Consider the following 25,733-nt stretch of genomic DNA (forward strand, 5'->3'; position numbering starts at 1 on the left):
AAGAGCCTTCTTTCCTTCCCTCCAAAGAATAGAATATATGACTGTTGGATCCCTCTTCTAGAGTTGTTTTGCTCTTCCTTCTGCTACGTTCTCAAAAGGCCTTATCACAAAAGCAGGAGGGCAGTCTTGCTAGCACGTCCCTGGCTGTGTGCCGGGCAGGGCCCAGTGTGGTGTCCTTCTCTCAGCAGCCGACACACCAGGACTCTCCAAGGCAAGGGACAAGCTCCAAACTCCAGCAAAGACCCCAAGTTACCACACAGGTGGTTTATATGTGCGGAGTGACAGGACTCTAAGTTCTAAGAATAGCTGCAGAGAGTCATTGCTTGGGCTGTAGTTTCCTGGCCCATCCCACTCTCTAGGGCCCAGTCTACACCTAAGGTTCTGTGACCGTGGAACAACTCTCAAAGCAAAATGTTGTAAGAATGGCAAAATACCAAGAGGTTTGTTTCAGTGGACTTCACCTAGAAGCATTTTCCTTTTATTTATTGATTGATTGCATGTTGCTGGGCTTTGAACACAGGGCCTTATGCATGTTAGGCAAATGCTCTACCTTTGAGACCCATCCCCAGCCCCATCATTTTCCTTTTATTGTGGAGTACCAAAAGTAAGTTAACATTGAGCCGGGCATGGTGGTTCACACCTGTGATCCCAGAGGCTTGGGAGGCTGAGGCAGGAGGATTGCGAGTTTAAAGCCAGCCTCAGCAAAAGCGAAGCGCTAAGCAACTCAGTGAGACCCTGTCTCTAAATCATAATATTTATATATATATATATATATATATATATATATATATATATATATATATATATATACACATACATAAATATAAGACAGGTTGCTGTCTACACTGTCTCTATGCAGTATTCAGCATGGTTGCTTGGTCAAGGAAATCTGCTAAGCCAGGTTGTTTTCCTGCTGTGCACGGGGTGAATGTGGAGGCAGACAAAAGCCTTTTGACATCAGTAAGCTTCTGACTGCACCTGTCTTTCAGCTGCTGAGTGGGAGAACATTCCACATGATGGCAGCATCGGTTGAGCTGTGTGCCAGTCTAAGAATTCAGAACCAATGTGGTGGAAGAGGAGGAACGTCAGTTTCGTCTGAACCCCTGTGGGGTTATTATCATAACAGAAGCACAATACTACGGCTAGAATAGGACCAGGAATAGTGCTAATTGTGCTTTCAAACAGCATTGTCAGAATATAAATTTGGATGGCATTTATAGAATGTGAGAAATTAATCAAAGAGCTTTCAAGGCAGGTGCTTGAGTACTAGAAACATCTTAAAAGGCCTTTGTAAGATCAGAATATTAAAAAGAGATTTGAATTCTTTAGCTTCCAATTTCTTGTTGATCCTTGTGAAAGGGTGGGAGGAAGGATAGAGTAAAGCGTTTTTTACTACAGAAGATAATTTCGGCGGTTGTTGTTCTTATTTACTAAGTTTCAAAATACAGAAAATTGTAGACTTTAGGCTCAGAAACCAATTGCAAATAAAACACATTTAAGTGCACATAAAAATAAATTGAGATTATCTACCATAAAAACCTCCCCAAATGAAAGGCACTAAAAGCTTCAGGTTGTCACATATCAGAGGCGAAACAATTAGATGGGATCTGACATCTCCTAGAGAAGAGATCTCCATGGAAACCACTGGTGCTTTAGCATCAAAAGTGATAATTTGAAGCACTTCAACACAACTGCTGCTATTAATTATAATTTAATTTAAATTGCAACATTAGTTTTGCAGCAGGGCAGGCTGGATGGTGAATCTACACCCTTATTCTTCTCAGCTTCTTTCTTTCATTTTCATTTTCTCTTTTCAAATCTGAGTTATATGGCAGAAAATGATTTTTTTTCCTCAATTAATTTGTCAGGCCATTCACTATTGACAGATATTTCAGAAATAGGAAAACAAATGGCTATTCACTAAGATGCAGAAGGTACAAGAAACATTCTTTTATTTTCAAGAGATCCTGCTGATCCTGCTTTGGGGAGGAGAGGTTTCTCAGCGTCGGCAGGTTTTTGCGTAGGCTGAACCACATGGGGATTGTACCTGTGTGGCCTGATGTCATTTGATATCTTTTTCCTTCACTTCAGCTTCTCAAGAAAGCTAGCTACCAGAATTTCCTATGTCAAGGGGTAAAGGAATTTTGCATCTTTGACTTCTAACTTGAGAAGTTAAAAAGCCAGACATCACCACCTTCTTAAATGAGAGAGGAATGGTAGCCACTGGCCTGATTGTCTAAGATCCAGTGACCAAAAGAGGTTAATTGAGTGAAATGAAACAGCCTAAATGAACTTGTCACCATTTGCTACTTGTCATAATTATTTAGAAAATACTAGCTTTTATGTGAAAAGGACTGAAAGAGCAATCCGTTTTGTAATCTTTCCTCCTGGCATCTGTTTCTCAGTGAAATTCTGACTCTTCTTAATTGCCTTTCAAAAAAAAAAAAAAAGATTCACTGCTGTGCCCAGACAAGGGTGACATTGCATTCTTCTGTCAGATTAACTATAATCAGGTATTTTAATTGGATATAGCTCATTATTGATAGACACGCAGACTTTGTGTTTCGGAAAATAAACCAAGATAAGATAGACAGTATCTATTTTCCTATTAGACAAATAGGTCTTGCTATTTCTCAGGTGGGCAAATTGTTCATTCTTTCATGTTTGGTTATAATTATTTATAAATCAATCGTCAAAGTTATTGCTGGATAATGTGATGGGCACTTGCAGATGATTGATTGTTATTGCTAGCGTTGACAGATTGCACCTCTTTCTGTATCAGAGCAGGTGAAAACCACAACAGAGAGTGACTAACTCAAAGCCCTGTGGCTGGCAGGTGCTGGAGTCACCAGGACCTGGAGACGTCATTGGATTTCTCATTCTGGCATTTTCCTGTAGCTCTTGGACATCTTGCACATCGAGATAGGAGCCCCAGAGCAAGGGCCACGGGGCGGCTGCGTGGTGCAGGGCTGCCCTTACTGACACTAGCATGCTCCTCTTGTTGAGGTTGGTTGTCACTTCTGTCCCTATCTGCCTTGGGGTGTTTCTAAATTCCTGTGGACCTTAACAGGAGTGTGGGAATGAAGACATCCCAAATCTGGGGGGCGGGGGGGATGTGATAAATTTGGGAATTACCATTCAGACCCCATCTAGGAAGATGCTATTTCTCCTGCTCTGTGGGTTTTGGACCACACTAGAGGACAGGGGTGGGGGGCGGTGGGGAGGACAGCAAATAATTCCTTTCTGGATGAGTCTTTGCCCCTGTTGCCTGGTGTTCCTTGGCCTTGGGAAAGTTACTATGCCTCGTTAGGCCTTTTCTGTCTTCGCTACTTCATTCTGATGTATCTTGGGGGAAAGCAAATTGATTTGAAAGTGCTCTGGTTCAGAACTTTCAAACAAGCAGGCGCATGCAAATCACAGGGATCTCTTTAAAATGCAGATTCTCACTGAGTTGGTCTGGGTGGGGCCTGGGGTCTGTATTTCTAATAGACTCCCAGAGTGCTTGAATACCTAGCTCCCTTTGAATCATGGAACTTTAAATGAGACCCTTGGTGGTTCCTATCTCCGGCTGTTCTTTGTGTGCATGTATTTTAATTTAATGTGATGCCTGAGAGGGAATGGAAATAATTCCTTCTGAGAACCTTGTCTCTTTTTTTCTTCTTCTCGGATGAGTCATTTGTGTTTTTAATGATCTGGATGCCAGAATGCCCTACGGTTCCATTTCCTTCAGCTCTATTTCTTTTCAGTGTTGTGAAAGTTAGAATGGGAATACTGCTTTAGTTTCTGACTGTAGTCTTTCATATAAGGGTGAAAGTCTATTTCTAATCCACATTAAGATAAGTTTAAAGGTAAATGGGTAAGGCGTTTAATAAACAGTTATCTTAGGTATGTCTGTGAACACCTTCCCTGGTTCAAAACAAAAATACAAGGTGGTTTTCTAAAGCAAGTGCAAAATATCTGGACAGTGGAACTCAGGTTCTCGAAGCATTCAAAGGCATAAATGAGACAAATGAATTATTAACAATCCTGGGTCATTGTTTTTCTGGAGTTTATGGATTTGGTTTCTGAAAAGCATTCTTGTTTCCTTGCTGATTCTTGCCTGGGTACGGGGTGGGAAGCGATGGAGCATGCCAACTCGGGGTGGAAAAGGCATATTATGGTGTGTTGAATATCCCAGGGCATCAGAGTGACTGACCATGGCTTTATGAAATGCTGGCCAGGGATCTGGATGTTCACCAGGCCTGGTGGGCACACCTGTTCTACGAGAGTCTCAGCTAAGACAATCTGTGGTTTCCCTTATCAGCAAAGCAGTATAGGCCAGAATTGGCTGTCTGCAGAATTGTATAAATGGCCTCCTTTTCCAAGAAGATGGTTGAGAAAATACTGATGGAAGCAGGGGAAAGCAACTGGTCATAGTGAGGGACCACAAATGGACACTTTAAGGAATTCCCTGATATCCTTCATCCTTGGCATGGTCCTCAGATGGGAATCTTCAGGAGACCCTGGGTCAGTCCTCTTCAGGATTCTGCTAAGAGACACCCCATGGGGCAAGTATTCGAGAAGCTTTGGATTTATGACATGGGAACTTGAGAAGAACCGCTTTTCTGTCATCTGAGACCTGATTAGGAGATGAGTTCCATCACTGTGGGAACCGACAGGCACTTGCCATCATTTTGGGAATCAGGCGAGGAGGAGGGCCCTTCTACTGCCCCTCTGTGCAGGTTCCTATCAACTCAAAGGCCACAACTTATAGATGGCTCCCCTGGAAATGGCTGGATGCCACCGGTTGGCTTTTGTCACCATCATATGTCTTTTAAAGGAGTAGAGTGAAGAATAAAATGCATTTTACAAAAGACTTAATCTTCTGCTGCAGCCCCTGCCTCTCAATTTGCAGAAGCTGCAGCGTCCAGCTCGAGGTGACTAACAGGCTCCTGCTCTTCGGACAGGCTCTGCCCATATTTATGGGATGTCTGCATGACGGCTGCTATTTCATCAGAATGTGAAACTGGCCCTTTTTATTCCCAAGTTTCCAGAAACTGGTACCTGGAGGAGGAGGGTGCTGAGAACACAGTGGAACAGGCCCAGATGGCAGACGCGGGCAGACCTTGCTCCACCGAGTGGTCTACTGGGGAAGGGGAGTGAGCAAACATAAAGCGCTTTTAAAAATTAATTCTGCACATATATTAAGTCTTTTATCAATGCCCCTCTGGGCCCTTGGTTTTGAAATACTCTTTTTAGCTGCATTAGCACCCCAATCCCAAGACAATGCCTCTTTTTCTAAGACAGCTGACTTCAGAAATTGAATATAAAAGCTCCATGCTCAATATATTTCCATTACCATTTGAGCTATTTTCTTCTCGAATTAACTGTAGACCTCAGAAGACAAATGTCTTTGCTTGTTGGTCTGTGGAAGGGCTAATGGTCATTAGAGGAGCCTGTAAAACAAACTCTCCTTGGTTATTAAGCTGCCCTGTGCTTCCCCACCAGGATCCCCTAGTGCTGGCTCATGTTGTTACAAAGATAATATGATAAGCTCCTAGCACAAGCCAGGGCTCTGTCACAGCTTTTCTTCTCCTCATGTCAACAGAGTGTGAAAAAATATTTAATTGGCTCTAGCAGCCTTGAGGATGATTTAGTCCATATTGGGGCGGGGCCGGGGGAGAAAAATGGAAAAAAAAGAGATGTGTGTTTAGCAGTAGTGATTTCACCTTCATGTATGCAAATTATACACCATTCTAGAAACACCAGGGATTTTTACCTCCAACAAGCAAGTTATGCACCATTCTGGACTTCCGTATCACAGTTAAAGGATAGGAAAAGGAGATAGTAAAATAGATCAGAATAAAGAAGTGGAATTCTTTATGTTTAAATTCAAATTTTTCATTAGGAGGGCTGGGCATGCAGCTCAGGGGTAGAGCCCCTGCCTAGCATGTGTGAGGCCCTGAGTTCCATCCCCAGCACTTGGTGGGGGGGGGAGCTGGAAAAAGCTCTAACTCAGCAAGGGCCACTGAACTTTAGACCTGACTGTGCTACTCTCTGTACACTTCTGAGCAAGAATCTCTGGGGATGGAAACCAGCTAGCAGGATTTCTACAAAGTTCCCTAGGTAGCTCTACCGTTCAGGCAGGTAGATCACACCATTGCTGCTTATTCAATATTTGCAGAGGAAACAGATTGCATTTATTTTCTCTGGGAGGCATTTTTCTTATCTTTAAAATAGGGCTAAAAATGTCCAGTTAGCCTACATTTTGGGGGTTACTGCATTGAAAGCACTTTGGCAATTGAAGTCATTTACAAAATCATCATTACTTTTGTTTGTATCCTTTACAGTTTTCTAAAAGTTAAAATTCCTAAATAAATGACTGAGTCCACCGCGCGACCAGCACGCTGGTTTTATACAAGAGGTTCGGAGCATAGAAGTTAACTAGTGAGATCAAAATAAACACACAGGACTCAATTACCTTTTTCTTTGACCAGGTTCGAGACGGCCCTCCCTCTGGCTCTTGCCTTGAACCACCCGGTGGGGCAGCAAGGCTTACTCAGGACTAGCAGGAAAGAGAGAGAGAGAGAGAGAGAGAGAGAGAGAGAGAGAGAGAGAGAGAGAGCACACCAGGGAGTGGCCTTTTATTGGGGAACAAGAAATTCAGGGGAAAATTCCATCCAATGAAGGTCGAGGGGGGCAGCATTCCAAGGTCAGGGTCAGTGATTGGCCTCAGGGTCAGTGGTCAGTCATACCCCCACACGGACAGGCTCTCGCACCTGGAGAGGGTGGGGACAGCTCCGACACAGTTTGGCCAGAAGGCCTCTCGCCCAATCACGTGCGAGAATGGCTTCCCACAACTGAGACCATTTTTAGCTTTTTCTAAGAAGGATTTTCAAAGTGATTCATCTTATCTTCTCTCATCAAAATAACGGCAGCCCACATTCTTATGGATTTTAATGCACATTTATACTTTAATGTAAAATAGATTTAATTTGTTAAAAGCCTTTCATGGTTGCTCCTTGATTGCTCCTAGGCAAAAACTCGAGAGCAGAATCAGAATCTGACTGCGTCTTTAGACATTTCTGAACAGTATGGTAACAGGTGAAATCATCCATAGATCTCAGAGGAATGAATCACCTTATCATTTATTCATTATCTGCATCTACACAGCGACTTTCCTATGAAAATCTTGTGACTGTGGCTCAAAAAGATAATGTGAATAATCTTTCTGCCACTTTTGAGGCCACAGGCCTAGAGACACAAGGTCCTGATTTGCCAGCAAATGTGGAACTGGCATTTATTTCCAAGTGGGACAGGCGAGGACTCCCTGGAGACAGGGAAAACTCACCCAGGGATTCTGCCACAGTGTTTTTTTAAAGTGATGAACTGGCAAAAGAGGTGACGCCCATCACTTGGAGAGTTTTGTGCGACCCTGAATGTCCCAGTGATGGGAGGCCACAGAGTTGCCCATGTGAGAGGAGAAGGTGCTCAGAAGTGGGGTACAGGAGGAGGCCTCAAGGTGGGGGAACAGGAACCACTGAGCTTAACACTCTTGGGGCCCGAGAAAGGAGTCAAAAATGAACGCTGTAACCTGCGGGAGTCAGTGGTTCTGCCATCAACAGAGAAGTCACCATAGCAACGGGTGCCACTGGGTCACCCTATACTTAGCCAGCCCCACGTGACGAGGTTAACAGCTGAAAAGACTGTCAGGCATGGACCTCGGAAATGCATCTCTGAGTGCTCTGCGGGGTGGAGTGGGGGTTGGGGGGCTGATGGTCTGGAGAGAAGGGGACAGGATCCTCAGCTGAAGAGGGCGCCCACTCTATAGCAGTGCGGGAAGGGAAAGAAAGCTAGAAAGAGTGGCCGAGGAAAATTGCCAATGAAGAAAAATCCACAGAAAGGTGGAAACAATGGCTTTAGACATTGTACCAAAGCTAGATGTGAGTGCCCTTTGAATTTTTAACGGTGGTGATGCAGAGAGCTGGAAGCTGGTTAGAAAGGAACCGAAGAGGCCGCCAGGGAAGGCGGCCCCCTGGCCCAGGCACACCTGCCCAGGAAGTAGCACCTGGGAGCTGCCGGAGAGGAGGACCCTGCTTCCCTTCGTTTTTAGCCATGTTTTTGACGTCATTTCTATAATGTGGCTGAGCCCTGGAAGAGCACATTCCCCCACTGCTTCTCAGAACTCAGGCCTGCCAGTCTGCATGTGGGGAGCCTGTGGCAACTCAAGCCAGTCTCTCTGCTCTTCCCAGGTCCCTCAGATAAAAGCCTAGTTAACACCCTGCACATCAGGACAGTGCACCTGGAGTGACAGTGCACCGGTAGGTGGGGTTGGGACAGCAGAAATGTTCTTAGTGGGAGCATTTGGCTTGGAGCTCAGATGTGCTGACTTTGGTTCATATTCTTGTACAAGAAAACACACACACACACACACGCACGCACGCACACTTACAGACACACAGCGATAATGAAAATAAGAGAACTACACATTCAAATCACAAAGTTAAAAAAGAGCAAATATAAATTTAAAGAAATAAAGATAAAAGCACGTGATAAGAATAAAACAAAAATCATAAAACTAATAAGGAAATTCAGGAGCTGCTTCTTGGAAAGAAAAAGGAAAAAAAAAAAGAAGATAACCTAATCAAGAAGAAAAAGGTGTGTGTGGGTGCAGGGGATGACATAAATATTCAATATGGAAAACTAATAAGAAAATTTCTAGAATGAAAATTAAATTATTATAAAAGCTTATTTTGTTCAACTCGATGTAAATGAATTTGAAAACCTATTAAAATGCATGAATTTCTAGAAAAACATAAAGTCACAGAAATGATCTGAGATAAGAAAGGGAATCTAGTTAGATCAATTATCATAAAAGAAATTAAGAGGGTTGTCAAAGACTGACTCAAACACAAAGCACTAAGCTCAAGTGGTTGTGTAGGTGAAATCTACCAGTTAATGTGTCAAGGCCAAGTTTATCATTGTCAATCAGTGAGGCCCAAGGAGCAGCAGCAACATATCACCTGGGAGCATGCTGGAAACACACCATCTCAAATCCTCATCCGGATCAGCTGAGCCTGCCTTCTTCACTAATTCCCCACATAATTCTAAACACATTAGTTTCAATGGCAATTACTTGAATCATCATGCTTGGAAAAAGACAAAGAAGTTCAGCATGGTGCCATGGGGAGTCACAGGTAATCAAATTATGCATAGTCAACCCCAATAAAAATTCTAGATAATCCTAATAAAGAGTTAGGAATTCTTAAGTTCACATGGAAAAGTAAATGTGCAAAGATGGAGTGGAAAATTCTGAATAAACAGAATCAAAGGGACGTTAGCTCTATGAGATATGAAATGCAATCATAAAACCTCAATGAGTGCTCAAAGCCTGCTTCCGTCTCAGGAAGAGCCAGACCCAGTGTCACAGACTGGGAAGTCCAGAAGAAAGCTCACACGTGAAGGGCAAGTTAAACAGGAAAAAAGGTGCAGGGAGAAGGCTCAGCCAACGGTGCCTGAACGACTGGTCCCACGGCTTCCCTCTGAAGGGGCAGGAAGAACGCCCCAAAGGCTCTCACTATCAGACACTCCTGGCTCTAGGGCCAGGTCCACCAAGGGGGAAAAATTAAGCTAAATTTACTGAATATGTAAAGAATCCTTACTAATCAGTTAGCAAACGACCAGCAAACCAATAGGAAAGGATATAAATATATAAATAACTCTTTGGACAAAGAATATAATAGACAGCTCATGGAAAAATAAATGCATATGGTATATACACATATATAAAGGTACTTGATCTCGCCTGTGGTTTAGCCTGTGGTTTAGGAAGTACCAATTAAAGAAACAACTTTATTTTTCAAATAAAAATTAACAAAATGTAAAAGAACATTATGATGCACTGTGTGGATGGAGGTGGGAGAAGGCAATTGTTGGACAGTTGATGGGAATGTGCCATTGGAAGGTGATTTGTTAAAAATGCATTTGTCCTTGGCTTGGGAGGATGAGACAAGAGGATCACAAGTTCAAAGCCATCCTTAGCAACTTAGTGTGGCCAGAAGCAACTTAGCAAGACCCTACCTCTAAGTAAAGAAATAAAAGGGCTGGGGATGTAGCTTAGTGGTTAAGGGTCCCTGGGTTCAATGCCCAGGACCAAAAAAAAAAAAAAAGAAAAAAAACAACACAGAAAAATAAATCCTTTGACTCAATAAAACCATGGGTATAAAGTTATTTGCCATGAAAACATTGTTGTTTTTTTTTTTAAGATGAGACACAATGAAAATGACCATTAGACCAAAATCTGTAACTCTTATCTGACTTGAGATACAAATGTGCTTGTGCTTTTGCAGGAAAAGCAGAATTTGGAACATTTGTAAGAAAATGCACATTAGCAAGTGGGTAGCAATACTTTTCTTTACACTGGAGTAAGTGTGTGTTGTGTTGTGTTGGTTACTGGAGAGGAAAAAAAGACAAATAGGATAATAAAAAAGTTGAGTGTAAGAGATAAAATGCATTAATTATGCAATCTTAGCACAAGGATGAGAAAAGAGGTCTGCTCAGAAATAAAGATGTAATTATGAGAGCCGGAAAGATTATTTTTAACTGTTCGCAGGTGGTAAAGAAAGCAAGCTACAAGCTCGTATTTATGAAGGAAACAGAACAGATATGCGCAGTTTCTAAATGTTCGTCATATCCATAACTCTTTTTGCACATGAAGATATAAAAATATTTTATCTTCAGATGGTAGAAAGGAAATTTGGAATATAGACAATAAATCAACTCATTAAAAGTCACAGCAATGGGGTGGGATGGCTTCAGAAACCAGAGGCAGGGTTCAGTGGAAGGGCTTTGATGGGGTGAGTAGAAAGCTTGGCTCCCAGTTCCCAGTGCCTGACCGAAATGTCCAGGAACCCGTGGGGCATGGGTAGGTGGAGTGGTCTCGAGGACCGCGTTCCCCGTGCTTCCCTGCGACAGCTGGGAACCTGAGTGACTCCCTGGGAGGAGTTTGGCTTCGGATCCTCCACCCAGCACTCCTGACACCTCTGACCGTGGGCCTGGGCGAGAGGAGAGCTGGGTGGGGTTAGCCACCTTGCACTTGGCTGGTCCCACCGCTTCCCTCTGCAGGGCAGGGAGAATTCCCCGTGGGCCTCTCGCTATCCGACACTCCTGGCTCTAGGGTCCGGAGCCAGATGACTGAGCCCAACAGTGGCCGCAGCTTCAGAGGCCTCTTCTCTGGGGTCCTCCTGGGGTGAGATGTACTGCGTCACATGCCTGGTGACCTGCGCTACAAGTCCTGTGGGACAGTGGCAGGCACCATCCTCTTCATAACGGGAAGGTCCTCGGGGGCTGAAGCCTGGTCCTGGAGCCCCTGGCCTCTGCTGAGGATGTTCTGAACAAGGTTCCAGGAGGGGGCTGTGGTGTGACGTGTCTGTATCAAGTGCCACTAATGTGAGAACGCAGCCAAGGCCCAGCAGGACGCCCCGAGGGGCAGCGGGTGCAGCCTGCGGTCGCTCCTTGGAGCAGGGATGGGTGGCACCACACACTCCTGGGTCCGTTTTTTCTGGTGTTTGTTTTGTTTTCACGTTTTACAGAATGTGCGAGGCCATCTGCACTTGGCTTCCTGCTGGCCGCTCCCTCCCCTTCCAAGGAAATGAGAGTCCTTGAATCTGATCAAGAGAAACTGGAGCTGGAGAGGGTCTGAGAGGGGAATCGCAGCCACTGCCCCGTGTCCTGTGACCCTTTGAATGAACAGAACTCAGCGTGGGTTGCTTTCCCTACTGGTAACCGCTGCTCTAAAGGTGCTGCTAAGGGCCACAGACTGAGGCGGTGAAGGGCCAGATTATTCTTATTATCAGGGGGAAGAACGAGGCAGAAAAGCAGATGTTCATGAGGAGCAGGGCGGGGGTGGCTCAAATCCACCTAAGCCCCCACGTGGGAGGGTTTGTTCAGTCTCCCCTGAGTGGTGTGTTCTGGAGCCTCTGCTAGGCCCTGGTCACAAACCGCTTCTCTGTTTTCTGAGCTCCAGTCCTGTGGGAATCACCTTCTCTTTTTCTTTCTTTCGTGACCATGTACAGCTCCAGTGGTTCATCTCCTCATTTCCATGGAGAGGAGCCAATTTGTTGTTTACTCCAAAACACTGATACCAGGTCCCATCTGCAGGCAGCTCCTGCCCTCTCTCTATTGAAGGATGACGAGCAAGCACCAGGGAATGTGAAGTGGCCCAGAGCCACAGGGGGACTTTGGCCTGGACAGAATCAGGACTGAGAGAGGAATGAGCAGGAAACAGCTTTATCATGTAATGAATGCTGTGTCTACTTCCTTTTCCACAGTGGTTTGGTGGCCCACTCTCAAGGCCACCACACGGTCACAGACTGCAGTGTGGATCACATCTCTTGGAGTTGGGTGGTGCATAGCCTGACTAACCATAAATGCCCCTCATTTTTGGGAACACTGACAGAGCCCGAAAAAACTGGAGAGGTGGTGAGCAACTCAGCGGTGTTCTAGAAGGGAAAATGGATATTGTCCTGGACTATATATCCCATTTTTATCCTTTGATATCAGCTAAGACACAAGAAAAATAAGTGTATGGGAACAGAAAGACCGTAAGACCTTAGGGTAGATGTCTGGAATTGTAATTTCATCCCAATACCAGGTTTCTGCAACAATAGATATCCTGGTAGAAGTGTGAATTGGGTGGCCCTGGTGGGTCACTTGGACTACGAGACTCTCTCTTCTTCCCAGCGAGGCACGTGGTTTATTTTCAGAAATGCACACACTTCATTTTAAAGCAGCATCTTTTGTGAGAATCTTCAATGAGGTTGGCAGCCAATTCCAAACACTGAATGGCAACTTCACAACTTCCTCAAACAGGCTGTTCCCAGGACCGGCCTCCTCCCGCAGCTTGGCTTTCCTCAGAGCTCTGGGTCTGGCCCTCTCCTGAGCGTTTTCTCCATATATATATATATATATATATATATATATATATATATATATATATTTTTTTTTTTTTTTTTTTTTTTGGTTTCACATCTGCTTTTCCAGTTTCAAACAGGCAGGGAGGTCTCCTGAAATTTCGATGCACAGCTCTTCTCTCTGGAGAGCTTCCTCGTGAAATGCTCAGGGGAGCCCCCAGCTCATTGCTCTGACCCTTTTATTTGTGGGTGCACCACCTAACGGCCCCACTGTTTTGGGGTGTTTTTTTTAAAGGGGGGGTGTCTCTTTTAATGGTTGGGGTGTTTAATTTTTTATTTTGGTAGCCTTCCTTTGAGGGCTTGCCAGTGGCCCCTCTTACTTGGTGAGTGACCCTCAACCTTGGCTACAGGCAGGAGTCAGGGGAAGGTTTGATGTGTGCAGATAACAGCGCCCCTGTCCAGAGGGTCTGGTTTGATGGCTCAGAGATGCCGCCTTCAGTGAAGACCCTTCAAGAGCTCCCTGGGAGATTAATTCTGAAGTGCTGCAGAGACGGAGGTTAGCTCTAGATTAGACTTTCAGACTTCCCTGTGCGAGGGGCGAGTCACCTGGAGTCCTCTAGGATGGAGCGGGGCCAGGGCCTCTGGGGGCGGGGGGCTGAGGTTCTTCCTCTCTAACCAGCTCCCGGCTGAACGGAACTTGTTGGAGAGCCCCTGTCCGAGTTCACTTCTCCCCATCCCCAGGTCCAGCCAGCTCTGGCCCCTCTCACCCTTGTTCTCCTCCTGCCCTAACCCTGCGCAGACCTCACTGTACCGACTGGAAGACATGGGGCCTTGGGGGATGGGCGGTGTTTGTTTCTGAATATCTAATAGCAAGGACCCCGATTCTATTCTGATATCAAAGATGATCTGGAAAAAGCAGGATGCTTAGCTCAGCACTGGGTGTGATGCTGCTGTGCGGGCCCAGAGTAGGTATGAGAATCATTTAAAACCAAAGATATTTAAGACTCAATAGATGGAGAAAGAAATGTAATTTGAACTTGCCTTATCTGACAAAAGGCAGAAAGTTCTAGAAAGTGGAGCCACCATCCCTCTTCAGGGTGAGTTCTTCTCCCAGGCAGAACAAGAATAACCCTACCATCCGTGTCCTACCAGGAGGGCTTTATGGTCCTGAAGGAGGATCAAGACCTGTTGTGCCTGCATGACAAGCACATCATAAACTTTATAATCTCTCATTTGTTCTGGAAAGCCGGCCTGTGTGGACGCCCTGCAGCAGTCACACAAGGGGATTCTTCCAGTGCCCTTGGCCCGTGGCGCCCCGCTCCTGTCACAGGAATCCGTGTGCAGGGAACAAAGAGGGCTGTGGAGCCTGCAAATTGGCTGTTCCGACCATGGCAGGATCTGGCTTTTGTCTAGCTTCAGGAAGGTTCCAGGCACAGCGAGGGCTGACCGTGCTGGAGCTGACAGAAACTAGCCAGGGCTGGAGCAGGACCAAAGCTACCCAACGCACACTGTTTACATGGCCAACTGTCCCAAGTGGGAAGTCTGCGTCAGGGGAGGGTTAGAAAGGCCTCACTGGTCGTTGAGGCTTTCGAGTAAATCGTGTCTAATAGAATAAAACCTCCATTATTGTTGACATAATTGCAGCTAAGGGTGCTAAGTGTTTTTTTTTTTTTAATTTTTATTGTTGATTGTTCAAAACATTACAAAGCTCTTGACATATCATATTTCACACTTTGATTCAAGTGGGTTATGAACTCCCATTTTTACCCCGTATACAGATTGCAGCATCACATCGGTTACACATCCACTGTTTTACATATAGCCATACTAGTGTCTGTTGTATTCTGCTGCCTTTCCTATCCTCTACTATCCCCCCTCCCCTCCCCTCCCCTCCCATCCTCTCTCTCTACCCCATCTACTGTAATTCATTTCTCCCCCTTGTTTTTTTTCCCCTTTCCCCTCACTTCCTCTTGTATGTAATTTTGTATAACCCTGAGGGTCTCCTTCCATTTCCATGCAATTTCCCTTCTCTCTCCCTTTCCCTCCCACCTCTCGTCCCTGTTTAATGTTAATCTTCTTCTCATACTCTTCCTCCCAACTCTGTTCTTAGTTACTCTCCTAATATCAAAGAAAACATTTGGCATTTGTTTTTTAGGGATTGGCTAGCTTCACTTAGCATAATCTGCTCTAATGCCATCCATTTCCCTGCAAATTCTATGATTTTGTCATTTTTTAATGCCGAGTAATACTCCATTGTGTGTAAATGCCACAATTTTTTTTTTTTTATCCATTCATCTATTGAAGGGCATCTAGGTTGGTTCCACAGTCTTGCTATTGTGAATTGTGCTGCTATGGACATCGATATAGCAGTGTCCCCGTAGCATGCTCTTTTTAGGTCTTTAGGGAATAGACCAAGAAGGGGAATAGCTGGGTCAAATGGTGGTTCCATTCCCAGCTTTCCAAGAAATCTCCATACTGCTTTCCAAATTGGCCGCACCAATTTGCAGTCCCACCAGCAATGTACAAGTGAACCCTTTTCCCCACATCCTCGCCAGCACTTGTTGTTGTCTGACTTCCTAATGGCTGCCAATCTTACTGGAGTGAGATGGTATCTTAGGGTGGTTTTGATTTGCATTTCTCTGACTGCTAGAGATGGTGAGCATTTTTTCATGTACTTGTTGATTGATTGTATGTCCTCCTCTGAGGAGGGTAAACAGCTGTTGAAGATTGTTTTAATATGTGAACAAAAAAGGAGGTTAATAGATCTGTTTGTTTACTTTCACCTTTCCTTTTCATTATATTTAATAATTCTCTTAAAGATAATGTAAATTGTTAAGAAAATTGTTTTCTTTTAATGCCTTCTGGAACGTTACATAATTTTTTCTTCAGCCATTATTGCCAAAATTCCTATCTTCATCCCAGTGCTGGTGAAGACAATGTAAATTGTTAAGAAAATTGTTTTCTCTTAGTGCTTTCTGGAATGTTATATAATTTTTCTTTAGCCATTATTGCCAGAATTCCTATCTTCATCCCAGTGCATGAAGACAAAGATAAAACCAATCTACAGCTTCTGCAATAGCCATCACTGAACTGCTTGCAGAACTTGCCTGGACTATGTATCACTTATATGCATTGTGAACTCACTTGTATGCATTGTGAACTATCTGTTGGTGCAGCAACTTGTGGTAGTGTTGGGGTATTTATGCTGATGGTGTCATCGGTGGTACAATTTTTCCAAAAGGAGCCGTCAGCTGGCTTGGTGTATCTTCCTCCCTTCTGTTTGTCATGATCGTTCAGCTAAAATTTGGGGGCCAACAGAGGTGAGGCAAAGAACCTCACCCCCCCCCCCCCCCCCCCGCTGGTACGAAGACCTCTACACAGGTGTGGCTGTACACTGGACCAGTAGTCAGTGAAGGGTAAGATCCAATTACAATGGTACCAACCTAAGATAACGGGTAAGGACCATATGTACTATTGGACAACCTAAGGCAGACACGGTCCCTAAGCCACATGCTTGTTGTTTAAACAGAGAGGGGGAGATGTTGAGAGCCACAGCCGAAGGGGCCCCAGCAAACTTTCAGACTGCCAGCTGATGATTGGCTCACAGCAGCCCCAGCAACACCTAGCTGATTGGCTCCTCTGCGGTGATGCTCATTGGGCTGTTTCCCTGCCCTTTCAGACCACGGAGCTGCTCATTGGGGGACTTTTTTGGCTCTGCCCATGCGACCCAGCCAATCGGCCTCAAGAGCAGGAGGATTGTGGGAGGAAGAGGTTGTTGGGGTGTGTGGCTTGTGGGAAGCTGGTGGTGGCAGTTGGGCTCTGAGGGTTTTTTCCTGAGGAGCTGTTTTGTTTATCTTGTGTGGTTCTAAAAATAAAGTTAGTTTCTTTTGACAAGTGGCTCCTGAATTGTGCCCAGCCAGACTGCGGCATTGTCTGTTCAGGTCCTTGGCCCATTTGTTGATTGGGTTATTTGTTTTCTTATTGTTTAATTTTTTGAGTTCTTTGTATACTCTGGATATTAGGGCTCTATCTTAAGTGTGAGGAGTAAAAATTTGTTCCCAGGATGTAGGCTCCCTATTTACCTCTCTTATTGTTTCTTTTGCTGAGAAAAAACTTTTTAGTTTGAGTAAGTCCCATTTGTTGATTCTAGTTATTAACTCTTGTGCTATGGGTGTCCTATTGAAGAATTTGAAGCCCAACCCCACAGTATGTAGATCGTAGCCAACTTTTTCTTCTATCAGACGATGTGTCTCTGATTTGATATCAAACTCCTTGATCCATTTTGAATTAACTTTTGTGCATGGCGAGAGAAAGGGATTCAGTTTCATTTTGTTGCATATGGATTTCCAGTTTTCCCAGCACCATTTGTTGAAGATGCTATCCTTCCTCCATTTCATGCTTTTAGCCACTTTATCAAATATAAGATAGTTGTAGTTTTGTGGATTGGTTTCTGTGTCCTCTATTCTGTACCATTGGTCTACCCGCCTGTTTTGGCACCAGTACCATGCTGTTTTTGTTACTATTGCTCTCTAGTAGAGTTTGAGGTCTGGTATTGCTATACCACCTGACTCACACTTCCTGCTTAGAGTTGTTTTTGCTATTCTGGGTCTTTTATTTTTCCATATGAATTTCATGATTGCTTTATCTATTTCTACAAGAAATGCCGTTGGGATTTTGATTGGCATTGCATTAAATCTATAGAGAACTTTTGGTAATATTGCCATTTTGATGATGTTAGTTCTGCCTATCCATGAACAGGGTATATTTTTCCATCTTCTAAGATCTTCTTCTATTTCTCTCTTTAGGGTTCTGTAGTTTTCATTGTATAAGTCTTTCACCTCTTTTGTTAGGCACATCACCTCACCTGGGATTCTGCAAGTGAGGTCTTCGTATCGCCACTCTAGAGGTGGGGAGACTAGTTTGGAAGTTTGCTCTGGGGGTGCTCCGCAGTGGTGGGCTGGGCCTCCTCCCTAGTTCTCCTCCTGTCTTTAGGGCACACTCTTGGAGACCCGCTGGATGTTAGGCTTGGAGGTCACTTAGAGATTTATGTCCCCTATTCATTTTTGGTGGTGGAACTGCAAATTAGCACAACCACTCTGGAAAGTAGTGTGGAGATTCCGTGAAAAACTAGGAACAGAATCATCATACGACCCTCCTGCGTCTCGGGATTTATCCAAGGCACACTATAGAGATCCAGGCACACCAGTGTTTACAGCAGCACACTTCACAACAGCCAAGTCAGGGCACCAGCTAGGTGCCTGCGGATGGATGGATGGACACCGAAAATGTGGTCTGTATGCACAGTGGAGTTCTACTCAGTCATAAAGAAGGGTGAAATTGTGTCATTTGCTGGTAAGTGGATGAAACTGGAGAAACTGGAGAACAAACCTCATTCTAAGTGACATACGCCAGACTCAGAAAGTCAAATGTTGAATGTTTTCTTTCACATGTGAAAAGTTAGAGAGAAAAATAAAAGAAAAAAGGGGTCTCATGAAAGTCGAAGGGAGGTTAGTAGTACACAGGTAGGACATAAGGGAGAGGGAGGGAAGGAACTGGGGGGTGAAATCTATCAAGTCTCGCTCTGTGCACAGGCGAAGATAGCACAGTGACGTCACTGCTGTTTGGCTCTAATGCACCGATTAAAAATGATTAAGTAAATAGAAGGGAGACCCGTAGGATAGAGGAAGGGGACTGTGGAGGGGGAGGAGAGGAAAAGGGGAAGCACTAGGGGATGAGACGAAGCAAGTTATGTTCTATGCATATATTAATGTCATAGTGAACCCCACTATTATGTATAATCATGAAAAACCCCTAAGATGAAAGATACCACATGTTGTATAGGATGTGGAGAAAGGGTGACCTCATATACTGTTGGGGAATTTAGTGGAGTCATATGTAAAGTAACATGGACTTTCCTCAAAAATCTACAAATAAAACTACTATATAATATAGGGGGAAAAAGCAGAGGCTTAGAAAGTTTACCCAGGTCCACCCACAGTCGACTCGGGAAGAAACAGGAGTGGAAATGCAACCTAACAGTCTCTCCAGCGCTCCGGGTTAGGTAGACGTCGGATTTTCCTCCAATTAATTTTGCATCCAACAGCTACACCCTTTCACTTAAATGCCTGTGCTTTCAGATGACCTTGTCACCTGCAGATGTGGGGCCACGTCCACTGAGTTCTGTTAGCCTAAACACACCTCTTAAACTCTGGAAGCCTGCGGTATGAATTGAATAAAGAATGGGAAAGGATTTTCTGTGGGCAAATCTCTTCTGACGTTGGAACACGGACTCATTCAGATTCAGAAGGGGCCAAAGTGAGAAAAAGATGTGACCAAATCATCCTACGGTGGTGCTGTGGCTACCCGTCGAGGCAGCCCATAGTTTAAGAGAGGGTCCTAATTCCTGCAGTCTTCACCCCTCCCTTCTTCACTCTGGCGCAGAGCAAGAGTGGCCCCTGTGGTTTGAGTACCCTGCCCGTGCCCAGAGAACTCTTGACTCACACCTTCCTTTGCTTTTCCTTATCTCCCAGACAGGTTCGCTATTAGCCATATTATGGTTACAGGAACGGAGAGGTTTTTTTCCCCCCTTTTAAAAATCTGTTCTAGTTAGTTCGACAGGACAGCAGGATGCATTTCAATTCCTCGTACGCACGTGGAGCACCACTTTTCATTTCTCTGGTTGTACACGGTGCACGGCCTTAGCACAGTGCAGTCACACCTGTACCTCGGGCAGTGACGTCCTTCTCCTGCCACCATCTCCTGCCTCCACGCCCCCTTTCCACCCCCCACCCCAGGAACGGAAGTTTCTAAAGGAATAAAGCAACCAGCCTAAGAAGGCTCTGCACTTTACCAGAATCCAAGTGGTCGAGGTGCCAGGGGTCGGTGGCGGACGACATGGGGGACAGCGTCAGCGGGGAGGCCCCGCAGTTGGACTCAACCAGCTCGCCCTGGATGTGCACCTGGGCCGAGGCGTTGGTCTGTCTCAGGGCGGCCTTGAGCGGGGCGATGTGGTTGAACTGGACCCTGGAGAGGCAGCCTGTGAATCCCGGGGTGTTGTATTTGTGGATCTCCTGGTCAATCTTCCCTGTTTCTAAAAGAAAAAGGAGAGAGGGGATTTCCATTGTATTCCAGCTGCAAAGCAGACTTGTCACACGATGCTTGTGCCCAGTCTGACTTTGGGGTTTCAGCTGTAGACAGAATGTTAACGGAGGACAGCATCTTAAAGCATACCTGAGGAACACTTTGACAGACCAGAAGGCAAGTAACTTGGCTTTGCTTAATGTAAATTTTGATATAAAACATGACCTGGACTTAATGGTAGACACCTATATCAAACTGACAATTCAGAAACTGTTGAAAATACCTGGAAGACTTTCAAAATGGCTTTCTCTTCTATTTGATATCTGGAAGAAAAGCCATAAGATACATGTAGGTCACTTATCACTGAATATCGTGGCCTACGGGCCTCTCGTGAACACAGGAGCCATTGGGGAGCTGCCTGTGTACCTCGCACCTGTTCGAGGTCTCATGCTTGAAGCTTGTCTGTTCTTCCAGAAGACCCATCGGAAGCACCACACTTCACCTCTGCTACTAGCACTCTGGAATTGTTTTAGTTGAGTCTTTTAGATTATAAAACGTATTATTACCATGGGTTCAGTTGTCAGGTATTATTATAAATTTTGAAGAAATAAATTTTGAGAAGGTATGAGAACAGAATGCATCTTATGAAATGTGACTGTGAAGCCTACTGTTGACCTTTGACTACTAGGAGTTTTAAGTGTGTTAAAATCTGTGATGGACAATTAAGGGAATTAACCAGAATTGTGAGCTCACCAAACAGATTTCAGTACAGATATTGTCTTTATCAAATGAACTGAAAGAACAAGTTACAGTTACAGTTTGAGTGGGAGAGCCGGCCGCGGTTGTTCCACGTCTGGTTGTTGCTGTTACACCCCTTTGTTGAGCCTACACCTTCCCAAGCCTACACCTTCATTTTAGCAGGCTAATGTTGAACACTTCTGCTTCATGGTCAAGACAGATCAGAGGCCGTTGATATGGGCAACTTGTCTGTTTTCTTTCTCCATGACTATATCTACTGCCTCGTCTTGATGTATAAGGAAATCCTACAAAATAAATGTTTTGCAATTTATCTAGAAATAACACAGAAAATATTGCTGTTATTTTTGGTGAAGAAAATCAATTTTGCATAGTTTATTTCAATCTAAATAAAATGTGGATTTTGTTTTTTTAAAAAAAGTTAATGACCAGTTAAAACCTTAAGGATGGGGACTTCTCTGGGAGGCTGAAGCAGGAGAATTGCAAGATCAAAGCCAGCTTCGGCAACTTAGCGAGGCCCTAAGCAACTTAGTAAGACTGTGTCTCAAAATAAAAAAAAAAAAAAATGATAAAAATGGGCTGGGGAGGTGGCTCAGTGGTTAAGCACCCCTGGGTTCAATCCCTGGTTCCAAAGGGCAGGTGTGGGTGTGGGGGGTAAGACTTCAGTGATAATGATCAGAATTTTCATTACTATAGAACATGGGAGGGTGATAATAATAATATCTGGATAAAGCAAACAAATACCTTCCTAATGACCTTTTAGCTGCCTTGAGATACTGCTGACACTAACAGCACTCACTTGGTTTTTTTTTTTCACTACAACAAATTATATTTTGTTAAATAAATAAAATATATACTTAAAATACATGTAAAGACCTCTGTACCCTCTTTTGTGGTATATGGAGCAGACTCCTTTTTAAAAATTTCTTCAAATTTGTTATATATGACAGCATAATGCATTACAATTCATAGTACACATATAGAGCCCAGTTTTCATATCTCTGGTTGTACACAAAGTACACCATTCGGGTTTTCATAGCTGTACTTAGGTAATGATGTCCTTCTCATTCTGCCGTCTTTCCTACCCCCACCACACATCCCCATTATGGATCAGCATCCTTTTATCAGAGAAAACATTCAACATTTGGTTTCTTGGGATTGGCTTACTTCACTTAGCCAACTCCATCCCTTTACCTGCAAATGCCATAATTTTATTCTCTTTTAATGTTGAGTAATGTTCCATAGTGTATATAAGCCACATTTTCTTTAACCATTCATCTACTGAAGGGCATCTAGGTTGGTTCCACAGTTTAGCTATTGTGAATTGGGCTGGTAGAAACACTGATGTGGCTGCATCCCTGTGGTACGCTGTTTTTTTAAGTCCTAGTCACTTGGTTTCGACTGATTTTTCTCCTTGTTTCCCCCATCTTCCCTGACCCTCTTGGACATCTTCAACAACGCCCCCTGCTCAGACATCCTGTTAATTAATACTTCTTTCTTATTTTCTCCTTCAAAATTCTTTATTTCCTTTTCAAAGAAAAAGAATTCCTGTGGCTTATAATTGGGCATATTCCTTTTTCAGTGTCCAATTTTCTAGGAATTCTGAGGTTTACGGAATCCCTGCTAATATCTGATGGAGGATTTGCAGTCAGGAAACCTTCCCAATCCAATCACAAGCATGTGTGGACTTAGGACTCACCCCCGCACCCCCTGCCATCCGACAGGTCATTATTCTCCCAAACTAACCCTTAGTTCAAGGGTGACCCAAGTAGAGGCCATCCAGTGTCCTGGTGCCCAAAAGCCACGTGCTGTTCTGCCAATTAAATCAGGGACCTCTTTTTTTTTTTTTTCTCTCTCTCTCTGCCCTAATTTTAGAACCCAACAGAAACTAATGGAGGAATCTGTCAATGCTGAAGGTGTGTCGGTCCGTGAGCCAGGCAGACCGGCCCCAGAGCCTCGCGCCCAGTGCGGCTCTCTGAGCTGAGAAACTGTTTGGTGAGAGTATCACAGTCTGTGGGGAGCCAGGGAAGCGCGTTTACCTGGAACTTGTCCAGGGACCAGCCTGGAACCAGGTATTGAGGAGAAGGAAAGAGCGTTCCCGGCTGACCTGACCCTCATGGGGTTTGTTGTGCTGAGGGAACCGTGGGAGTCTCATGGGTCCCCAAACAGCACTAGATGGGGAGGGGCCCCGACTGCCACATTAGGATGTATTCAGTCGAAAACTCAGCATGCTCAGGCTGCAGAGCTCTGTGAGGAGAACCGTATTTTGAAGACGTCTCTAGTTATCTTTCTAACATAGCAATTGCTCTGCCCAAGGGCTGGCATCACCGCCCAGGCTCCTGCAAACTCCCCAGGCTAAAGATTCTTCCTCTGGCCCCAGGGCTGAGATGGGGTCCTGTCGAGGAGCTGGATAAAGTGCCCAGTTGTCTTCCCACTTCCTCTTGCACTTGCTTGCCCAGTACCAAAGCCGCGGTCACCTCTGTCCTGAGTGGCTCGGTTTTGTTCACCCTGCTAGAGATGCGGGCAGGGAGCTTCTGATGCCAGCTCTGTTTCACAGGGTCTCTGCAGTGCCCAGCCTCGACGGAGGCCAGCTTTCCCTGTCTGTGTCAGTCAGCTTTTTCACTGCTGGGACCAAAATCCCTGACAAGAACAATTTTAGAGGAGGAAAAGGTGATTTGTTACTCATGGTTTCAGAGGCCTCAGTCCGTAGATGGCCGGCTCCTTTGCTCCGGGCCCAAGGTGTGGGGAACCGTATGGCGGAAGGGTGTGGTGGAGGAAAGCTGCTCAGGACAGGGCCACCAGGAAGCAGAGAGGGAGCTCTCCTCACCCCAGGCACACTCCCAGGGACCCACCTCCTCCAGCCTCACCCGCCTGCCTACAGACACCACCCAGTTAATCCCTACCTGGGGATTAATTCCCTGATTGGGTTAAGGCTCTCACAACCCAATCATGTCACCTCTAGACCTCTTGCACTATCCCACACAGGAGCTTTTGGAGGACCCCTCCTATCCAAACCCAAACACTGCCACATCACTGAAAGTGAGCGGTTTCAAAGGCACATCTATCCAAGGGTTCTCCATTTAACATGGGGTTCCCACTGCTTAAAGAGATGGCCCCAGGAGAGGGGCACTAGACACAGGATGGTTGTGGAGGTTCAGGAAATGGGCTTCGGATGGTGGATCAGGCACCAGAAAAACAGTGGTGGCAACAGGGGCCTTCAGCGTCAGGATGTGGGGTTGGGACCTTGGTAGGAATGTCAGCAGCGTGGGCAGAAGGCTGGGGCGGATGGCGGGAGCCAGCCCTGGGTGGATGATGTGCTTGGGCTTTCCCGTTGTCTTTGGGGATCTTTCACTCTCTTCTGTACCTTTTCTTCTTGCTGGGTTTTCTCTCTATTAGGGAAAATCTCCAGAATTCAAATGTTGTTCCTTCCTTCCTGAAAGGTGACCATGGTGCAAAAACAAGAATTCTGATGCCCAGGAAATTGGTATTTCCACATCTGGATGTAGTTTCAAATCTAGCTGTTGTGACTCTTTAAAGAATCCGGGCTGGAACTGGTTCCCCTGGGGGACAAATGGGCCATAAATGCTTCTGATCCTTCAGGACCTGAGGATTGCAATGTGGACCATGGGCTGGGCAGTGTCAGAGCATCTGCTCCACATCTAGGTCAGCCCATGTGTGGGTGCTGGGCCAAGTCCTCTGTATGCAGTGCTGCAGGGCACCTCCAACAACCTGTTAAAGTTTCAATCTTGTTTTTTTCTTCTGATTGAACCCAGAAGTACTCTATCACTGAGCTAGGTCCCCAGTCATTTTTACTTTTTACTTTGAGACCACAAAACATATCTTCAAATGATAGTGCAGTTGCAGGATGCGCTTGAACTTGCAATCCTCTGGCTTCAGCCTCCTGAGTCACTGGGATTCCAGGCGTACACCACCGTGTCTGGCTCTCATTTGGATCTTGAGTGTGCCACAAAGCCCTGTGTGCACAAGTCCTGGTCCCCAGGGAGGTGGTGGGACCTTGAAGAGGTGAAGCCCAGTGAAAGGAACTGAGGTCATTGGTAGCATGCCCTTGAATACCGGGCTCTAAGACTCCCTTTCTCTCTCTCTGGCTTCCCAGCTGTTATGAGGTGAATGGGCCTTTCCTACCCTGGGCTCTTGCTACTATGGGCTGTGCTGCCACAGGCCCAACGCAACAGGGCCAAGTAGCCAGGAGCTGAAATTTCTGAAACTGTGAACCAAAACAGATCTTTCCTCTTCTTAAGTTGTTTTATTTCTGTTATTTGTTACAGTTATGGAAAGCTAACAGACACAAACTCTCTGAGCTGTATAGGATTAACCCCACTTCCCAGAGGAGCAAACCGGGTCTCATTTGAAAGGGAAGTCAAATATTTTGCATTAGCTGCAATTTCTCTCCGAAAAAGACTATCTTATATCGTCTTTTATATTTTGTGGATTTCTTTTGTTTGTTTGTTTTGGTTAGTAAGTCTATAGAAATGACACAGTGAGGTTTTTAGAAGAATTTCTTGTGGTTATTAGAATGCTTTAAGACCACGTTTCATTAGAGCTGGAGCCAAACTTATGGTTTTCAAAAATGTAGTGAACTGATGTCAAACTTGGCCAGTGTCATTGGAAAAGCTCATCTGGAACAAGATTCCTGATTTCTTAAGGACATTTTCAGGGCTGGGAAGTGGCTCACGGCTGGTCCGGCATGTGTGAGGCCCGGGTCTCCAGCAAACAACAACCCGACATCTTCCCAAGATGGCACAGTAGAGCTCTCCTGTTAGTACACTTGAGCTTATTACAGTGAAGTTATGTTCATCTGTAAAACGGACGAGACTATTCTCAAACTGAAACCAAATATTAAGATACCACTTACCGTCAGAAAACGCTTTCTGCACTGAGGTGTCTTGGCCGGGGCACTACGTGGGGAAACCTGTCTACAGAATGCGGATTTTAGAAATGCAGTGCAGTCACTCTGGCAATTAAATTCTCAGACTGCAACGAGTCCTT

The 25,733-nt window shown here is 45.0% G+C and overlaps 1 protein-coding gene across 1 annotated transcript in view; it reads right to left on the bottom strand.

Annotated features, from left to right (window-relative positions):
* The window catches only part of Cntnap2 (contactin associated protein 2), a 1,322,317-nt gene that overhangs the window by 7,321 nt on the left and 1,289,263 nt on the right, over window positions 1-25,733 (bottom strand). The window contains exon 22 of the mRNA XM_076852920.2: window positions 19,741-19,980. Within this exon, the coding sequence (XP_076709035.2) occupies window positions 19,741-19,980 (240 nt within the window). The remainder of the gene's footprint in view (window positions 1-19,740; window positions 19,981-25,733) is intronic.

Source organism: Callospermophilus lateralis, chromosome 1 (genome assembly GCF_048772815.1).
Source record: "Callospermophilus lateralis isolate mCalLat2 chromosome 1, mCalLat2.hap1, whole genome shotgun sequence".
In the NCBI taxonomy this organism is placed as follows: domain Eukaryota; kingdom Metazoa; phylum Chordata; class Mammalia; order Rodentia; family Sciuridae; genus Callospermophilus; species Callospermophilus lateralis.